The sequence below is a fragment of the Salvelinus namaycush genome, chromosome 15 (genome assembly GCF_016432855.1).
Source record: "Salvelinus namaycush isolate Seneca chromosome 15, SaNama_1.0, whole genome shotgun sequence".
NCBI classification, from domain to species: domain Eukaryota; kingdom Metazoa; phylum Chordata; class Actinopteri; order Salmoniformes; family Salmonidae; genus Salvelinus; species Salvelinus namaycush.
In genome coordinates, this window is record NC_052321.1 from 40,223,551 (window position 1) to 40,239,220 (window position 15,670).

At 43.0% G+C, this 15,670-nt stretch overlaps 1 protein-coding gene across 1 annotated transcript in view; it reads left to right on the forward strand.

Moving 5' to 3' along the window:
• The window catches only part of ism2a (isthmin 2a), a 50,796-nt gene continuing 35,126 nt past the window's right edge, over positions 1-15,670 (forward strand). Inside the window, exon 1 of the mRNA XM_039009145.1 lies at positions 1-84. Within this exon, the coding sequence (XP_038865073.1) occupies positions 1-84 (84 nt within the window). The remainder of the gene's footprint in view (positions 85-15,670) is intronic.

The window sequence follows — 15,670 nt, forward strand, 5'->3', positions numbered from 1 at the left end:
ATGACTCAGGTGTCAATCAAGAGCTTCCCCACCAACAGTCAAAAAAGTGCAGTCCCCAAGGACAGGAGCACTGCGTCCACGGAGGTAAAAGCCTACTAACTTTTATTTTCTACTCACAGTTAGGGGGTTAGGCCATTTGCTAATTTTCATTAAATGTCATATGATTGGGAAATATGTTTCACTCTGCTGAAACTTGACAGAGCGCATTTATGAATTGAGGCGCAATGTTACCTTAACACCTGGCTGAATGTAGGACGTTGTATGTTGTCTGAAATGACAACATTATTGTTTAGGAATTGGCATCATTCATCATGAAGTTAATCTATTTGGTTAAACTCTTTATTCTGAAAGCTCAATGGGCCAGAGACAGTGAGCAACAATGTCCATGGTCCGAAGGGACTTCATTGCGCAATCATTTTGCTGAAATGAAAGCAGTGGTAGTCGGGAGCTGGGGAGGGCAGTAGGCACCAGATCATGTGAAACGTTTGATTGTCTCCCCTTAACACGTGTAGACAATCTAAAAAAATAAACATAAAATAATGTACAACAGAGACAATGTCCTTAGGCTGAGAGGAGCAGAGAGCCCTCTTTGGCTGGTGAGGAAATGGTCATTTTCCAGTTGGGATGACACTCATACCCGATAACACCTCAAATACCCCCCTCAGGTATCATTGGAGCATCTGGCAGTTCATGTCTGTCAGTGTGTATGTATGCTATACTGCAAAGACTTTCTACAGCTTATAGTGATGGGCTGTATTTAAATCTTAATAAAGATGACGGCATTGCCCTTTCACATGGCTATAATACAGTAATGACCCAGTTACTAGTCATCATTTTCCAGGGTTCAGGTCAGAGGTAAAGGGTCAGAGATCAGAAGTCTCAAAGGGTTATTAAGCAAGTGTAGCCTCAGGCTTATACCCTTTCTGATCAAATATTATTAATGGAGAACTCTCCCTCTATCAGTCTGTCTGTCTGTCGACTCCATCACACGAAGACAACAAATCTGCCCGTGATCTTACCCTGTTCTTACAAGGTACCACCTTCATACTTACTGGGTAGGTAAAATTAAGTGGTGTCTGTTTCCACATATATACAATAGAGTTACTTGTGAGCTACAATTACATTGGACGACTCCATCCCATAAAGACAACAGCAAATCTGTCTGTGATCTTAACCTGTTGTTACATGGTACCACCAACTTCAGATTTAAAGATTAGGTACTGTATGATGTAAGAGGGCTGTAAAATGAAGTGGTGTCTATTTCCACATAGATACAATGTAGTTATTTGTGAAGTACCACCACATTGGATGACTCCATTCCATGAAGACAAAAGAAAATCTGTCTGATCTTACCATGTTGTTACAAGGTACCACCTTCACACTTACAGGATAGATACTAGGTAAGAGGGCTGTAAATTGACGCTGTTGCTAATTCCATGTTAATACAATATATTTTCATGTTTACTCCAGTACAATATAACAAAGTGATTTTTCACAATATAGACAAGCACGCAATTCAGAGTGAAGTGAATTTAATGAAAATCAACCAAACAAACCGGAGTAGAAACACATTTGTTTTCACAATCATATCAAATAGCTAGCTAGCTTAAGAACAAAAGGAATTGCATACATTTCAATGTGATTATGTGAAAATTATTTTAACATTAGCTACATACAAGTTGTATCTACAGTACACGACATGAATATAAAGCATACAAATATGATTGAATAGAATCACTGCATACAGAATTTATTATACAAGAGACAAAATTCACAAATCATACAGCACAACGGCAGAGTCATGTCTTGAGTGCAAAACTAATAATGACTCAATAGAGAACGCTAAAGTCCAGAAGTTGTGGGCGGAACTAGAAAGTTGGCCGTCAGAAGTATTACAATGTAAACGTACTTTATTCCGCCTGTCTGTGTATTTCAAGACAGGGTATCTCACTACACCCCAATATGCCATATCTCGAAAAAAACGTATACTAAAAAAGTGGAAATAAAACAATCCAATAATACAATGGAAAAATCAAATGATTTATTATTGAAATATTGAGTGGGCTACGGAGAGAAACTAAATGTTGCAGTTTCAGGCCATGTGGCGGAAAGTGATGTGGGTGCTGGATATGGGGGTGTGTGCTAGTCGGTCTGGGTAGGTGTGATGTAGTCGTTGTTTGTCTGATGTTGTCATTTGCACCACTCGGCAGCCCCACTCAGGCACCCGAGTAGCGCAGCGGTCTAAGGCACTGCAAGAGGTGACACTACGGTCCCTGGTTCGAATCCAGGCTGAATCACGGCCGGCCGTGATTGAGTCCCATAGGGCGGCGCACAGTTGGCCCAGCATTGTCCGGGTTAGGCCGTCATTATGAATAAGAAGTTAAATAAAGGTTCAATTAAATAAAACATTTGTATCTGTATGTTTTGTATTGTTTATAAAATATTAAATAAATCTTACCCCCCCCCCCAAAAAAAGTGACTGCATACATTCTAACCACAAGCTAACATAGAAGATTGCTAGCCCAAGCAAATTGACTTGCAGAAATAGCTAGAAGTGCCACAAAATAACTGTAAACAGAGTATACACAAACTAAGCATCTATGCAATGTTCTCACAAGCATATTGCCCCGTAAGAAAACAATATCTTAACACTCAAAAGAGATACATGGATTCTGTACAACATGTAGCTAAATTACTACCAAAGCGGGAGCTAGCATGCTAACACACAATGTAATATCAATGGTGATCTGTTTGCTTGTATGCTAGGCTAATTAAGCCGACTTTAGAATTAACATACAAAAAATGTCATTCTAACATAAAACACTGCTTGCGAAAGCAAGTCTTTTCACAATATTACCCTGCAGACATATCTTTCCAAAGCGCAGTATGGAATCAATTATTTATATTTACACTAGATGACTACCAGGGGGCAGTGTTTTGAAGCCACCACACCTCCATCTTGGCACCCCCCACCGTTCAAAAAAATATTTTGGAAGCTATAGCAATGCATTTATGAATGGCTATATTTGTTTTTGGCGTGTTTATTCTATTACGTAAACCTTATTACATACTTCCAAATTATATTATGTGAGCTAAACATAAAAAAAATGAAAAATTATATTAAAACATTTTCCTTAAAGTATCATGTTTTTAAGTTCTAATGTTATTTTCCTCACTACAACAGACAAAATAATTGTCCTTGAAACATTTAATTGAAATTCTGTAGGACTGCTTCATCCGGGGAGTGCCAATAGGCGACCGGTGGCTTCAAAGCCTTACATTGGCCAATACATAGTATCCGAAATTCAGGGTTTATATACATCATTTGAAGGAACAGAGGAGCTTGCATGTGAAGTGTCACTTCAGCAATCTGTGGCCAGGGACTGCTGGCCACATTAAGACTTCTGTTTTTTTTCCATCAAAATAAAAGCATGCGGTAAAAGCTGTGTATGATATGAATTCAGTATTTTTTGGCAGTTTTGCATAGTGCACGTTATAGGATGCAACATTATAACTACATTGGGAAAAACTACACTATATGTTTTTGACACTTTTCTACTATGACACGAGGGACTTTTATTTTTAAATGTTCTCAAATTCGTGACCTGGAAGTGACTCGTTAGTGTTGCTAGTAGCTACTTTTCAATCTCACCCACGATGTTCAAACTTGCCACCGTCTATTTGCCTGGCTACCCAGACTCCTTGCTCCGTTGTAACCTAACGTAGCAGGCGTAAAAGAAATGCCTGAAACTAGACTCCCTACATACTAGTCTTGATGAGAAGAAAAAAAAACTGTAGGGGGAGGTTCTCTTCTATACCATTCAACCAAGCCAGTAAATGTAGAGGAGGAGTTGAGATGGAGTGTCTCCTTCTTAGTGTCCGGAAGTGGAAGTCGTGTCACAGACTATTTTTCAATTTCCCCTGAAAACCGTAATGTCTGGTTGTTGGGGACTCAGCAGGGGCTAGCTCCGTCCAAATGCTACACCACACCCACAGACGTTAGTTTCTTCTCTGCAATGAGTACCTCCCGACCCCTTCACCGAATGTAAACACATTCGGAGCCGTCTGATTGGCCCAGAAACCGATGTGTTGGGCCAGAGCCAGAACACAAGTGAGTAAAGCGGCGATTTGAAAATGTCTTATTGGCTTTGATACTCTGATTGGTTAGAGGCGATCCTCGCTGAAGACTTTGTTTTGTACAATGCTCATCATCACAAACAAGTTCCATGAGAGGAAGAAGAAGAGGGAGGCCCAACTTGGCAGAAAATCTGTCTCCCTCCAGCAGGTAGTGTTTTTTCGTTGTTTCGCCCACCAAGCAAGGAGTTTTTGTATGGACTCCAATGAGAGAGTGTCGAGTTTGGTCAACAAAAAAATGTATACCTTATTTGCTACACAAGGTTTATTTGATCTAATAAAAGTCCCGTAATGCTTAAGTTGTTACGAGTGTACTGGTATAAGAAGGACACGTGACATCCCAGCAACTTTGCGGGAAAAAAACACTTCATATCGAAGTTGCCTCGGGATAGCTAAGGATTCCAAAAGGGTTCTTCAGCTGTCCCCATACGGGAAGCCTTTTTGATTACAGGTAAATCCTTTTGTGTTCCATGTATAACCCTCTGTAGAAAGGATTCTAAATGGAAGCCAAAAGTGTTCTACCTGGAAGCAAAAAGGGTTCTTCAAAGGGTTCTCGTATGGGGACAGGCGAAGAACCATTTTAGTTAACACATTTTTTTCTATCTAGAACTAAGAGTTTATGCATATCCATGGTATGAGGCTATTAGCATAGCATCTCTCTTCATTGAATACAGGCGGTTGACATCAACAACACTCGAATATTCAAAAAAGGATTACAACAATGTATCCACCAATCCAAAGAAAGGATAGCAGGGCGCTAGACTTCCCGCTGTTCCGCTTTGTGGACAACGACTCCCATTGTTAGGGCAGAGAGACATGTATCTTGTCAGTATATCCATAATCTTTGATGATGGCAGTCTCAGACTAAAGTATGTAGCGAACAAAGAGTTGTGCGAGTCGTCTGGCTTACAATCCATAGCCATCCTTGTCTTTCTAGCCTTTAAATTGCCATCATCTGTGAGTATAAGTATTATTGGTCATGATTTAAGCACGTACGTGTTGTTATTTAGTCAGAAATGTGACTTCTACCAGAGATAAATGATTGCTATCTATGTTTGGATTAGCCGGAGGATTAGCCAGGTGTTAGCCAATGTGACCGATCTCCAGCCCTATGAGACTCCCAATCACGGCCGGTTGTGATACAGCCTGGAATCGAACCAGGGTCTGTAGTGACACCTCTAGCACTGAGAAGCAGTGCATTAGACTGCTGCGCCACTCAGGAGATGATTACTGTTCCTCCGCCAAAAATCTGTCCCCACGGGATTAGCAGACCTTTTTGCATGGAGATCTTTGAATTTACATGAGGGTTATGTGATTAAATAGAGTAAAGTTTAGGTTTTTACAAATGTACTGATATAAGTGGACGCACGTGGCATTCTGCAACTTTGAAAAAAACAACTTAGTTGTGCCTGTTGTTCACACGCTTAGTTGTCCTCTCATTGGCTAGAATGGTCCCACCTGATCTCGTCTCCTCCCGCCTGCCTTCCGTCTTTGAGGACATGTATTTTCATTGTTCGAGCGGTTACATGAACATCTTGTCAATATCTGTATAATAGATCATGTTTGCTATCACTTGCTAATGACAGGGAAGAAATCCGTGGCAGAGATAGTAGAGAAAGCGAGACACCGCCTAATTTTTTTATGATCGGAGAGGGGCCACTCTGGTCTGCTTATTGCCCCCACCCCGCGTAGGGGGCTGCCCTATAGCGAAACATCTCGCTGGCTATTTTGTTCTGGTCGCGGCGAGGGCAATAAGCAGACCACAGTGCCCTGCCTCGAGCGGAAAAAGTGTATCGCTCTGGGGCAATAAGCAGACAGTGGTTGCGTTCCCCTGCTCAGACAATGCATGCATCAACCAATGGTTGCGTGCCACGTCGTCAACTGTGTCATCAACTGACAGATTTCTATAACACAAAGTGTGGTTAGCTGATCTGTAATATACCTATCCAGGCGTTGTAAGATCTGTCAGGCATCAGCAATGTCTAAGCTCTGGAACGAGGCCTAAAATGTATTTATAATGTAAACATAACCAAACCTATGACCATCACCTTATTATTGCCTTCTAGTGGCATGAAGTGACACCCCCCCCCCACACAAAAAAACGAACTATAGGCTTACAACACATACAGTTGAAGTTGGAAGTTTACATACACTTAGGTTGGCGTCATTAAAACTCGTTTTTCAACCACTCCACAAATTTCTTGTTAACAAACTACAATTTTGGCAAGTCGGTTAGGACATCTACTTTGTGCATGACACAAGTAATTTTTCCAACAATTGTTTACAGACAGATTATTTCACTTGAAATTCACTGTATCACAATTCCAGTTGGTCCGAAGTTTACATACACTTAGTCGACTGTGCCTTTCAACAGCTTGGAAAATTCCAGAAAATGATGTCATGACTTTAGAAGCTTCTGATAGGCTAATTGACATAATTTGAGTCAAATGGAGGTGTACCTGTGGATGTATTTCAAGGCCTACCTTCAAACTCAGTGCGTCTTTGCTTGACATCATGGGAAAATCAAAAGAAATCCGCCAAGTCCTCAGAAAAAGTCTGGTTCATCCATGGGAGCAATTTCCAAATGCCTGAAGGTACCACGTTCATCTGTACAAACAATAGTATGCAAGTATAAACACCATGGGACCACGCAGCCAAAAGACTCTTTTCTCTGTATATATCAATGATGTTGCTCTTGCTGCGGGCGATTCCCTGATCCACCTCTACGCAGACGACACCATTCTGTATACTTCTGGCCCTTCCTTGGACACTGTGCTATCTAACCTCCAAACGAGCTTCAATGCCATACAACACTCCTTCCGTGGCCTCCAACTGCTCTTAAACGCTAGTAAAACCAAACGCATGCTTTTCAACCGTTCGCTGCCTGCACCCGCACGCCCGACTAGCATCACCACCCTGGACGGTTCCGACCTAGAATATGTGGACATCTATAAGTACCTAGGTGTCTGGCTAGACTGCAAACTCTCCTTCCAGACTCATATCAAACATCTCCAATCCAAAATCAAATCTAGAGTCGGCTTTCTATTTCGCAACAAAGCCTCCTTCACTCACACCGCCAAACTTACCCTAGTAAAACTGACTATCCTACCGATCCTCGACTTCGGCGATGACATCTACAAAATAGCTTCCAATACTCTACTCAGCAAACTGGATGCAGTTTATCACAGTGCCATCCGTTTTGTTACTAAAGCACCTTATACGACCCACCACTGCGACCTGTATGCCCTAGTCGGCTGGCCCTCGCTACATGTTCGTCGTCAGACCCACTGGCTCCAGGTCATCTACAAGGCTATGCTAGGTAAAGTGCCGCCTTATCTCAGTTCACTGGTCACGATGGCTACACCCACCCGTAGCACGCGCTCCAGCAGGTGTATCTCACTGATCATCCCTAAAGCCAAAACCTCATTTGGACGACTTTCCTTCCAGTTCTCTGCTGCCTGTGACTGGAACGAATTGCAAAAATCTCTGAAGCTGGAGACTTTTATCTCCCTCAACAACTTTAAACATCTGCTATCCGAGCAGCTAACCGATCGCTGCAGCTGTACATAGTCCATCGGTATATAGCCCACCCAATTTACCTACCTCACCCCCCATACTGCTTTTATTTATTTACTTTTCTGCTCTTTTGCACACCAGTATCTCTTCTTGCACATGATCATCTGATGATTTATCACTCCAGTGTTAATCTGCTAAATTGTAATTATTCGATTTATTGCCTACCTCCTCATGCCTTTTGCACACATTGTATATAGATTCTCTTTTTTTCTACCATGTTATTGACTTGTTTATTGTTTACTCCATGTGTAACTCTGTGTTGTTGTCTGTTCACACTGCTATGCTTTATCTTGGCCAGGTCGCAGTTGCAAATGAGAACTTGTTCTCAACTAGCCTACCTGGTTAAATAAAGGTGAAATAAAAAATAAAATAAAAATAAAATATCGCTCAGGAAGGAGAGGCGTTCTGTCTCCTAGAGATGAATGTACTTTGTGCATAAAGTGCAAATCAATCCCAGAACAACAGCAAAGGACCTTGTGAAGATGCTGGAGGAAACAGGTACAAACGTATCTATATCCACAGTAAAACAAGTCCGAAATCGACATGACCTGAAAGGCCACTCAGCAAGGAAGAAGCCACTGCTCCAAAACCGCCATAAAAAAGCCAGACTACGGTTTGCAATTGCACATGGGGACAAAGATCGTACTTTCTGGAGTATTGTCCTCTGGTCTGATGAAACAAAAATAGATCTGTTTGGCCATAATGACCATCATTATGTTTGGAGGAAAAAGGGGGTGGCTTGCAAGCCGAAGAACACCATCCCAACCTTGAAGCACGGGGGTGGCAGCATCATGTTGTGGGGGTGCTTTGCTGCAGGAGGGACTGGTGCACTTCACAAAATAGATGGCATCATGTGGCAGGAAAATTTGGTGGATATATTGAAGCGACATCTCAAGACATCAGTCAGGAAGTTAAAGCTTGGTTGCAAATGAGTCTTCCAAATAAACAATAACCACAAGCATACTTCCAAAGTTGTGGCAAAATGGCTTAGGGACAACAAAGTCAAGGTATTGGAGTTGCCATCACAAAGCCCTTACCTCAATCCTATAGAAAATATGTGGGCAGAACTGAAAAAGCGTGTACGATCAAGGAGGCCTACAAACCTGACTCAGTTACACCAGCTCTGTCAGGAGGAATGGGCCAAAATTCACCCAACTCACCCAAAATTCACCCAAATGTTTGATCCAAGTTAAACAATTTAAAGGCAATGCTACCAAATACTAATTGAGTGTATGTAAACTCTTCACCCACTGGGATAAAAATATATACATGTGATGAAAGAAATAAAAGATGAAAAAATCATTCTCTCTACTATTATTCTGACATTTCACATTCTTAAAATAAAGTGGTGATCCTAACTGACCTAAGACAGGGAATTTTTACTAGGATTAAATGTCAGAATTTGTGAAATACCGACTTAAATGTATTTGGCTGAGGTGTATGTAAACTTCCGACTTCAACTGTAAATGGCTCCTTGCCCACATGCATAGGGTACTTACTATCCTTTCTGTCCCTAACATTAAAACTAAAACTAAATAATATAAAAATGAAATATAAATGTTTTTATCAAACTGAAACTAAATAAAAATGTGTTAATCAAATCTGAGAACTAACTGAAACTAAACTTAATTTCAAATCAAATCTAAAAATGAATAGAAATAAAAACTAATATAAAATCAAAAACTATAATATCCTTGTGTGTGTGTGTTTGTGTGTGTAAACTCAGGACCCTGTCTTTCAAAGATAATTCATAAAAATCCAAATAACTTCACAGATCTTCATTGTAAAGGGTTTAAACATTGTTTTCCATGCTTGTTCAATGAACCATAAACAATTAATGAACATGCACCTGTGGAACGGTCGTTAAGACACTAACATCTTACAGACAGTAGGCAATTAAGGTCACAGTTATGGACATTTAGGACACTAAAGAGGCCTTTCTACTGACTCTGAAAAACACCAAAACAAAGATGCCCAGGGTCCCTGCTCATCCGCGTGAACGTGCCTTAGGCATGCCGCAAGGAGGCATGAGGACTGCAGATGTGGCTGCAGATTGACACATGTTAAGTTTGCTTAAAATAAACGCAGTTGACAGAAGGAGGACATTTCGTTTTGTGCTGAGTTTATTTGTATGTGTGTGTGTGTGTGTGTGTGTGTGTGTACGTGAGTGTGTGTGCATCACACACTGTGTGTTCTTTACATGAAATTTACTTGGATTGTTTATGTCTGCACAATCATTTGACTGAATCATAATGAGAGATAACTGACCTCCAAGTATCAGGTATCTACAATGAGTATACCAAACATTAGGAACATCTTCCTAATATTGAGTTGCCTTCAGAACAGCCTCAGTTCGTCGGGGCTTGGACACTACAAGGTGTCGAAAGCTTTCCTAATGGATGCTGGCCCATGTTGACTCCAATGCTTCACCACTGTTTTGTCTAATTAGCTGGATGTCCTTTGAGTGGTGACCATTCTTGGTACACATGGGAAACTGTTGAGCATGAAATACCCAGCAGCATTAGCAGTTCTTGACACAAACCGGTGTACCTTGCACCTACTACCGTACCCTGTTTAAAGGCACTTAAATATTTTGTCTTGCCCATCCAGGCTGCATCACATCCGGCCGTGATTGAGAGTCCCATAGGGTAGTGCACAATTGGTCCAGCGTTGTCCGGGTTTGGCCGGGGTAGGCTGTCATTCTAAATAAGAATTTGTTCTTAACTGATAGTTAAATAAAGGTTAAATAAATACAAATAAATCTAAATATTCAACCTCTGAATGGCACGCAATCCATGTCTCAAAAAATTATTATTTAACCTGTCTCCTCCTGTTCATCTACACTGATTGAAGTGGATTTAACTAGTGACATCAATAAGGGATCATATCTTTCACCTGGATTCACCTGGTCAGTCTATGTCATGGAAAGAGTAGGTGTTCTTCATGTTTTGTTTACTCAGTGTATATGGTATTAGCAATGGCTTCATTTCCCATCCCTCTTACCTCCTACCTACCCTGTAAGTGTGAAGGTGGTAGCTTGTAAAAACAGGGTACGATCACAAAGAAATGTAGTGGTACCTCACAAGTAACTACGTTGTATATGCTGAAACAGACACCACTTCATTTTACAGCCCTGTTACTACGAACATACACAGCTAACTGAAGGTAAAGTACACAGAAACAACGGGGAGAGAATTTCAACACAAGAGGAGGACTTGAAGGTATTGATTTAGTAGTTACGTGCGAACAAATGATAAATGACCATGTAAGTAATTGGTGTTTCTTAAGGAATTACCCTCTTTACCCTCTCTTTCGCTGTCCACACGGGTGCTTTGAGTTTCTTTCGTCTCCTCTCTTTATCTGATTCACCACACCTCACAACACATGGTGAAGATCTGCTGCATGAAGCCCAGCTGAGCTGCGGTGTATGTTGTTTGACTTAAGTTAGAGAGATGTAAAGACCAGAGGGGTATATTACGATTGACGCTAGATGCACTGAGGGTTTTCTCAAGCTAGCCAGCTTCAGTTACTGTAGCTTCCCATTCCAGCTCATGCTTCATCCATACTACGATGGTGGATATTGCCCTAATTGTGAACACACACAAATATTTGCTTCATAAAATATTTAATCGGTAGTCTCCGTCAAATGAAGGGGATGATGACGCAATCGTTGCGAGAGGGAGGAAATCTGATTTCATTGGCCCTCTTATATTTCTACCTCCTGGATTTATGGGGTGTTACCAGAACACAGAAACCCCATAATCCTTCACCCTAGCACTGACTTCATTCTATCTCTTTGTCTGTTAACTCTAGAGTTTTGGTTAATGGTTCAGGCACAAGGAGCCATGCAGTTTCCTGGGCCCAGTCCCAAGCCCTAGGCTAAAAAGCACTTTCAATGAACATTCTCCATTGAACATGACTCTTAGTACAGGAATAGGTGCGATCTGGGTCTGGGAAACCATCTCTAGAGGTCCATCTCTCCAGCACCTCCTGATTATGGAAGCAGCGCATTTGCACAAAGGTCTTGTTTCTCTTATAAAACTGATTTTATGTCTCCACTGTTTTCTTGTGGAAGATGAAGACTTTTGATTAGATGGCCAAGCTCTATAACAGTATAACTGTGGAACTCCCCCATGCAGGCATCCATGTACTGAGCCTCACAGACGAGGCCTATAGATCACTAGATACAGCGGAAGTATCTCTCGCCGTTGGCCCGGCAGGGGGCCAGAAACATACCTTGCTAGCTGCCTGGAAGGTGAAAGAATGTTCTGGAGAATTTGACAATCTGGCGAAAAGTAGCACAGCGCCAGTTCAGAAAGCAACAATGGCAGGGCGGAATTGTGCGGAGTGTGAAAACATGCTCTTTCTCACTCGCGTTCTCGCGCTCACTTCCTCTCTCACACAATCTCTCCCTATCCTGATTTTGCATTCTCTCTCGCATTCTACCTTCTCTTTCTCACTCTCTTTCTCTCCCCCTCTCTTCCCCCTCCCTCCATCTCTGTGACGTGCTGGGGTATCTGGGATATTTTTATTAAAGCGAGAGAGCGGTTGGGTTGACATTGCTCAGAGGGAGCGGGCGAGGCTAAATGTTTGAGGGACGCGACATGAACCGCCTGTTTTACACACAAACAACTACTCACTTATCCTAACTCTGGCCTGGAATGTATGCAACAATATTGGATGTGACTCTCTTATGTGTGTATGTGTGAGCATGCATGTGTACATGTACACTGAGTATACCAAACAGTAGGTTTGTATCACCCCCCTTATTAAGTATCACCCCCCTTTTGCCCTCAGAACAGCTTCACGGGGCATGGACATTTCTACAAGGTGTCGAAAGTGTTCCAAAGGAATGCTGGCCCATGTTGACTCCAATGCTTCCTACAGTTGTCACAAGTTGGCTGGAGGTCCTTTGGGTGGTGGACCATTCGTCATAGACACAGGAAACTGTTGAGTGTGAAAAATCCAGCAGTTCTGGACACAAATCGGTGCGCCTGGCACCTACTACCATACCCTGTTCAAAGGCACTTAAATATTTTGTCTTGCCCATTCACCTTCTGAATGGCACACATACACAATCAATGTCTCAGTTGTCTCAAGGCTTAAAACTCCTTCTTTAACCTGTTCATTCACCTGGATTCACCTGGTCAGTCTATGTCATGGAAAGAGCATGTTCTTAATGTTTTGTATACTCAGTATATATGTCTGTGTGAGCGTGCGTGTGTGTGTGCGTGTATGCTTTCATGTGCATGTGTGTGTGGCGGCAGAGCAACAGGGATGACGGGTAGAATTGGGTTGAGAGGCTCTGGTAATTGTTAAACCAAATAATCCTGGAATGATCAGCTAGTTCCCCCTCTTAGATTGGAGCTGATGGCCATGCCACATTCACAGAGTGCCAAATTCTTTATCCCATACAGAAGTTCAAGTTGCTGTTCTATATGGTGGCAGGGGGTGACTGTGTAGAGTGGAAAGTTCTCAAATGTCAGACGCCCTAATTGAGGTTAAGCTGAAACTGTATACCATAATCCAGGTATGAAACTACAGCCTGGTTGCATATGCTGGTTGGTACACACTGCAATCTCAGCTTCAGGTTTTAATGAAGAAGAAATGTAAACTAACGCTTCAACAGAACTGCATTAGTGTGTGGTGAGCTAAAGAACACACAGTGTGTGTGACACACACACACACACACACACACACACACACACACACACACACACACACACACACACACACACACACACACACACACACACACACACACAATCCATGAATACACATACATCGATCTGAAAGATTCATATGAAGCATAACATTATGACTTACAGTCTAACAGTCAACTCTAGTTCCTTAGGGCACTGTACATTCTCCAGTCATGGAACTACAATTAGTGCCTGTTTGGTACCATATCTCTCTAGAACACCGTTAGGTCAGCAGAGCACTAAGCGGTGGTTTGGTACCATATCTCTCTAGAACACCGTTAGGTCAGCAGAGCACTAGCGGTGGTTTGGTACCATGTCTCTCTAGAACCCCGTTAGGTCAGCAGAGCACTAGCGGTGGTTTGGTACCATGTCTCTCTAGAACACTGTTAGGTCTGCAGAGCACTAGCGGTGGTTTGGTACCATGTCTCTCTAGAACACTGTTAGGTCTGCAGAGCACTAGCGGTGGTTTGGTACCATGTCTCTCTAGAACCCCGTTAGGTCAGCAGAGCACTAGCGGTGGTTTGGTACCATGTCTCTCTAGAACACCGTTAGGTCAGCAGAGCACTAGCGGTGGTTTGGTACCATGTCTCTCTAGAACACCGTTAGGTCAGCAGAGCACTAGCGGTGGTTTGGTACCATGTCTCTCTAGAACACCGTTAGGTCAGCAGAGCACTAGCGGTGGTTTGGTACCATGTCTCTCTAGAACCCCGTTAGGTCAGCAGAGCACTAGCGGTGGTTTGGTACCATGTCTCTCTAGAACACCGTTAGGTCAGCAGAGCACTAGCGGTGGTTTGGTACCATGTCTCTCTAGAACACTGTTAGGTCTGCAGAGCACTAGCGGTGGTTTGGTACTATGTCTCTCTAGAACACCGTTAGGTCAGCAGAGCACTAGCGGTGGTTTGGTACCATGTCTCTCTAGAACACTGTTAGGTCTGCAGAGCACTAGCGGTGGTTTGGTACTATGTCTCTCTAGAACACCATTAGCTCAGCAGAGCACTAGCGGTGGTTTGGTACTATGTCTCTCTAGAACACCGTTAGCTCAGCAGAGCACTAGCGGTGGTTTGGTACTATGTCTCTCTAGAACACCGTTAGGTCAGCAGAGCACTAGCGGTGGTTTGGTACCATGTCTCTCTAGAACACCGTTAGGTCAGCAGAGCACTAAGCGGTGGTTTGGTACCATATCTCTCTAGAACACCGTTAGGTCAGCAGAGCACTAGCGGTGGTTTGGTACCATGTCTCTCTAGAACACCGTTAGGTCAGCAGAGCACTAGCGGTGGTTTGGTACCATATCTCTCTAGAACACCGTTAGGTCAGCAGAGCACTAGCGGTGGTTTGGTACCATGTCTCTCTAGAACACCGTTAGGTCAGCAGAGCACTAGCGGTGGTTTGGTACCATATCTCTCTAGAACACCGTTAGGTCAGCAGAGCACTAGCGGTGGTTTGGTACCATGTCTCTCTAGAACACTGTTAGGTCAGCAGAGCACTAGCGGTGGTTTGGTACCATGTCTCTCTAGAACACTGTTAGGTCTGCAGAGCACTAGCGGTGGTTTGGTACCATGTCTCTCTAGAACACCGTTAGGTCAGCAGAGCACTAGCGGTGGTTTGGTACCATGTCTCTCTAGAACACCGTTAGGTCAGCAGAGCACTAGCGGTGGTTTGGTACCATATCTCTCTAGAACACCGTTAGGTCAGCAGAGCACTAGCGGTGGTTTGGTACCATATCTCTCTAGAACACCGTTAGGTCAGCAGAGCACTAGCGGTGGTTTGGTACCATGTCTCTCTAGAATACTGTTAGGTCAGCAGAGCACTAGCGGTGGTTTGGTACCATGTCTCTCTAGAACACCGTTAGCTCAGCAGAGCACTAGCGGTGGTTTGGTACTATGTCTCTCTAGAACACCGTTAGGTCAGCAGAGCACTAGCGGTGGTTTGGTACCATGTCTCTCTAGAACACCGTTAGGTCAGCAGAGCACTAGCGGTGGTTTGGTACCATGTCTCTCTAGAACACCGTTAGGTCAGCAGAGCACTAGCGGTGGTTTGGTACCATGTCTCTCTAGAACACCGTTAGGTCAGCAGAGCACTAGCGGTGGTTTGGTACCATGTCTCTCTAGAACACCGTTAGGTCAGCAGAGCACTAAGCGGTGGTTTGGTACCATGTCTCTCTAGAACACCGTTAGGTCAGCAGAGCACTAGCGGTGGTTTGGTACTATGTCTCTCTAGAACACCGTTAGGTCAGCAGAGCACTAGCGGTGGTTTGGTAC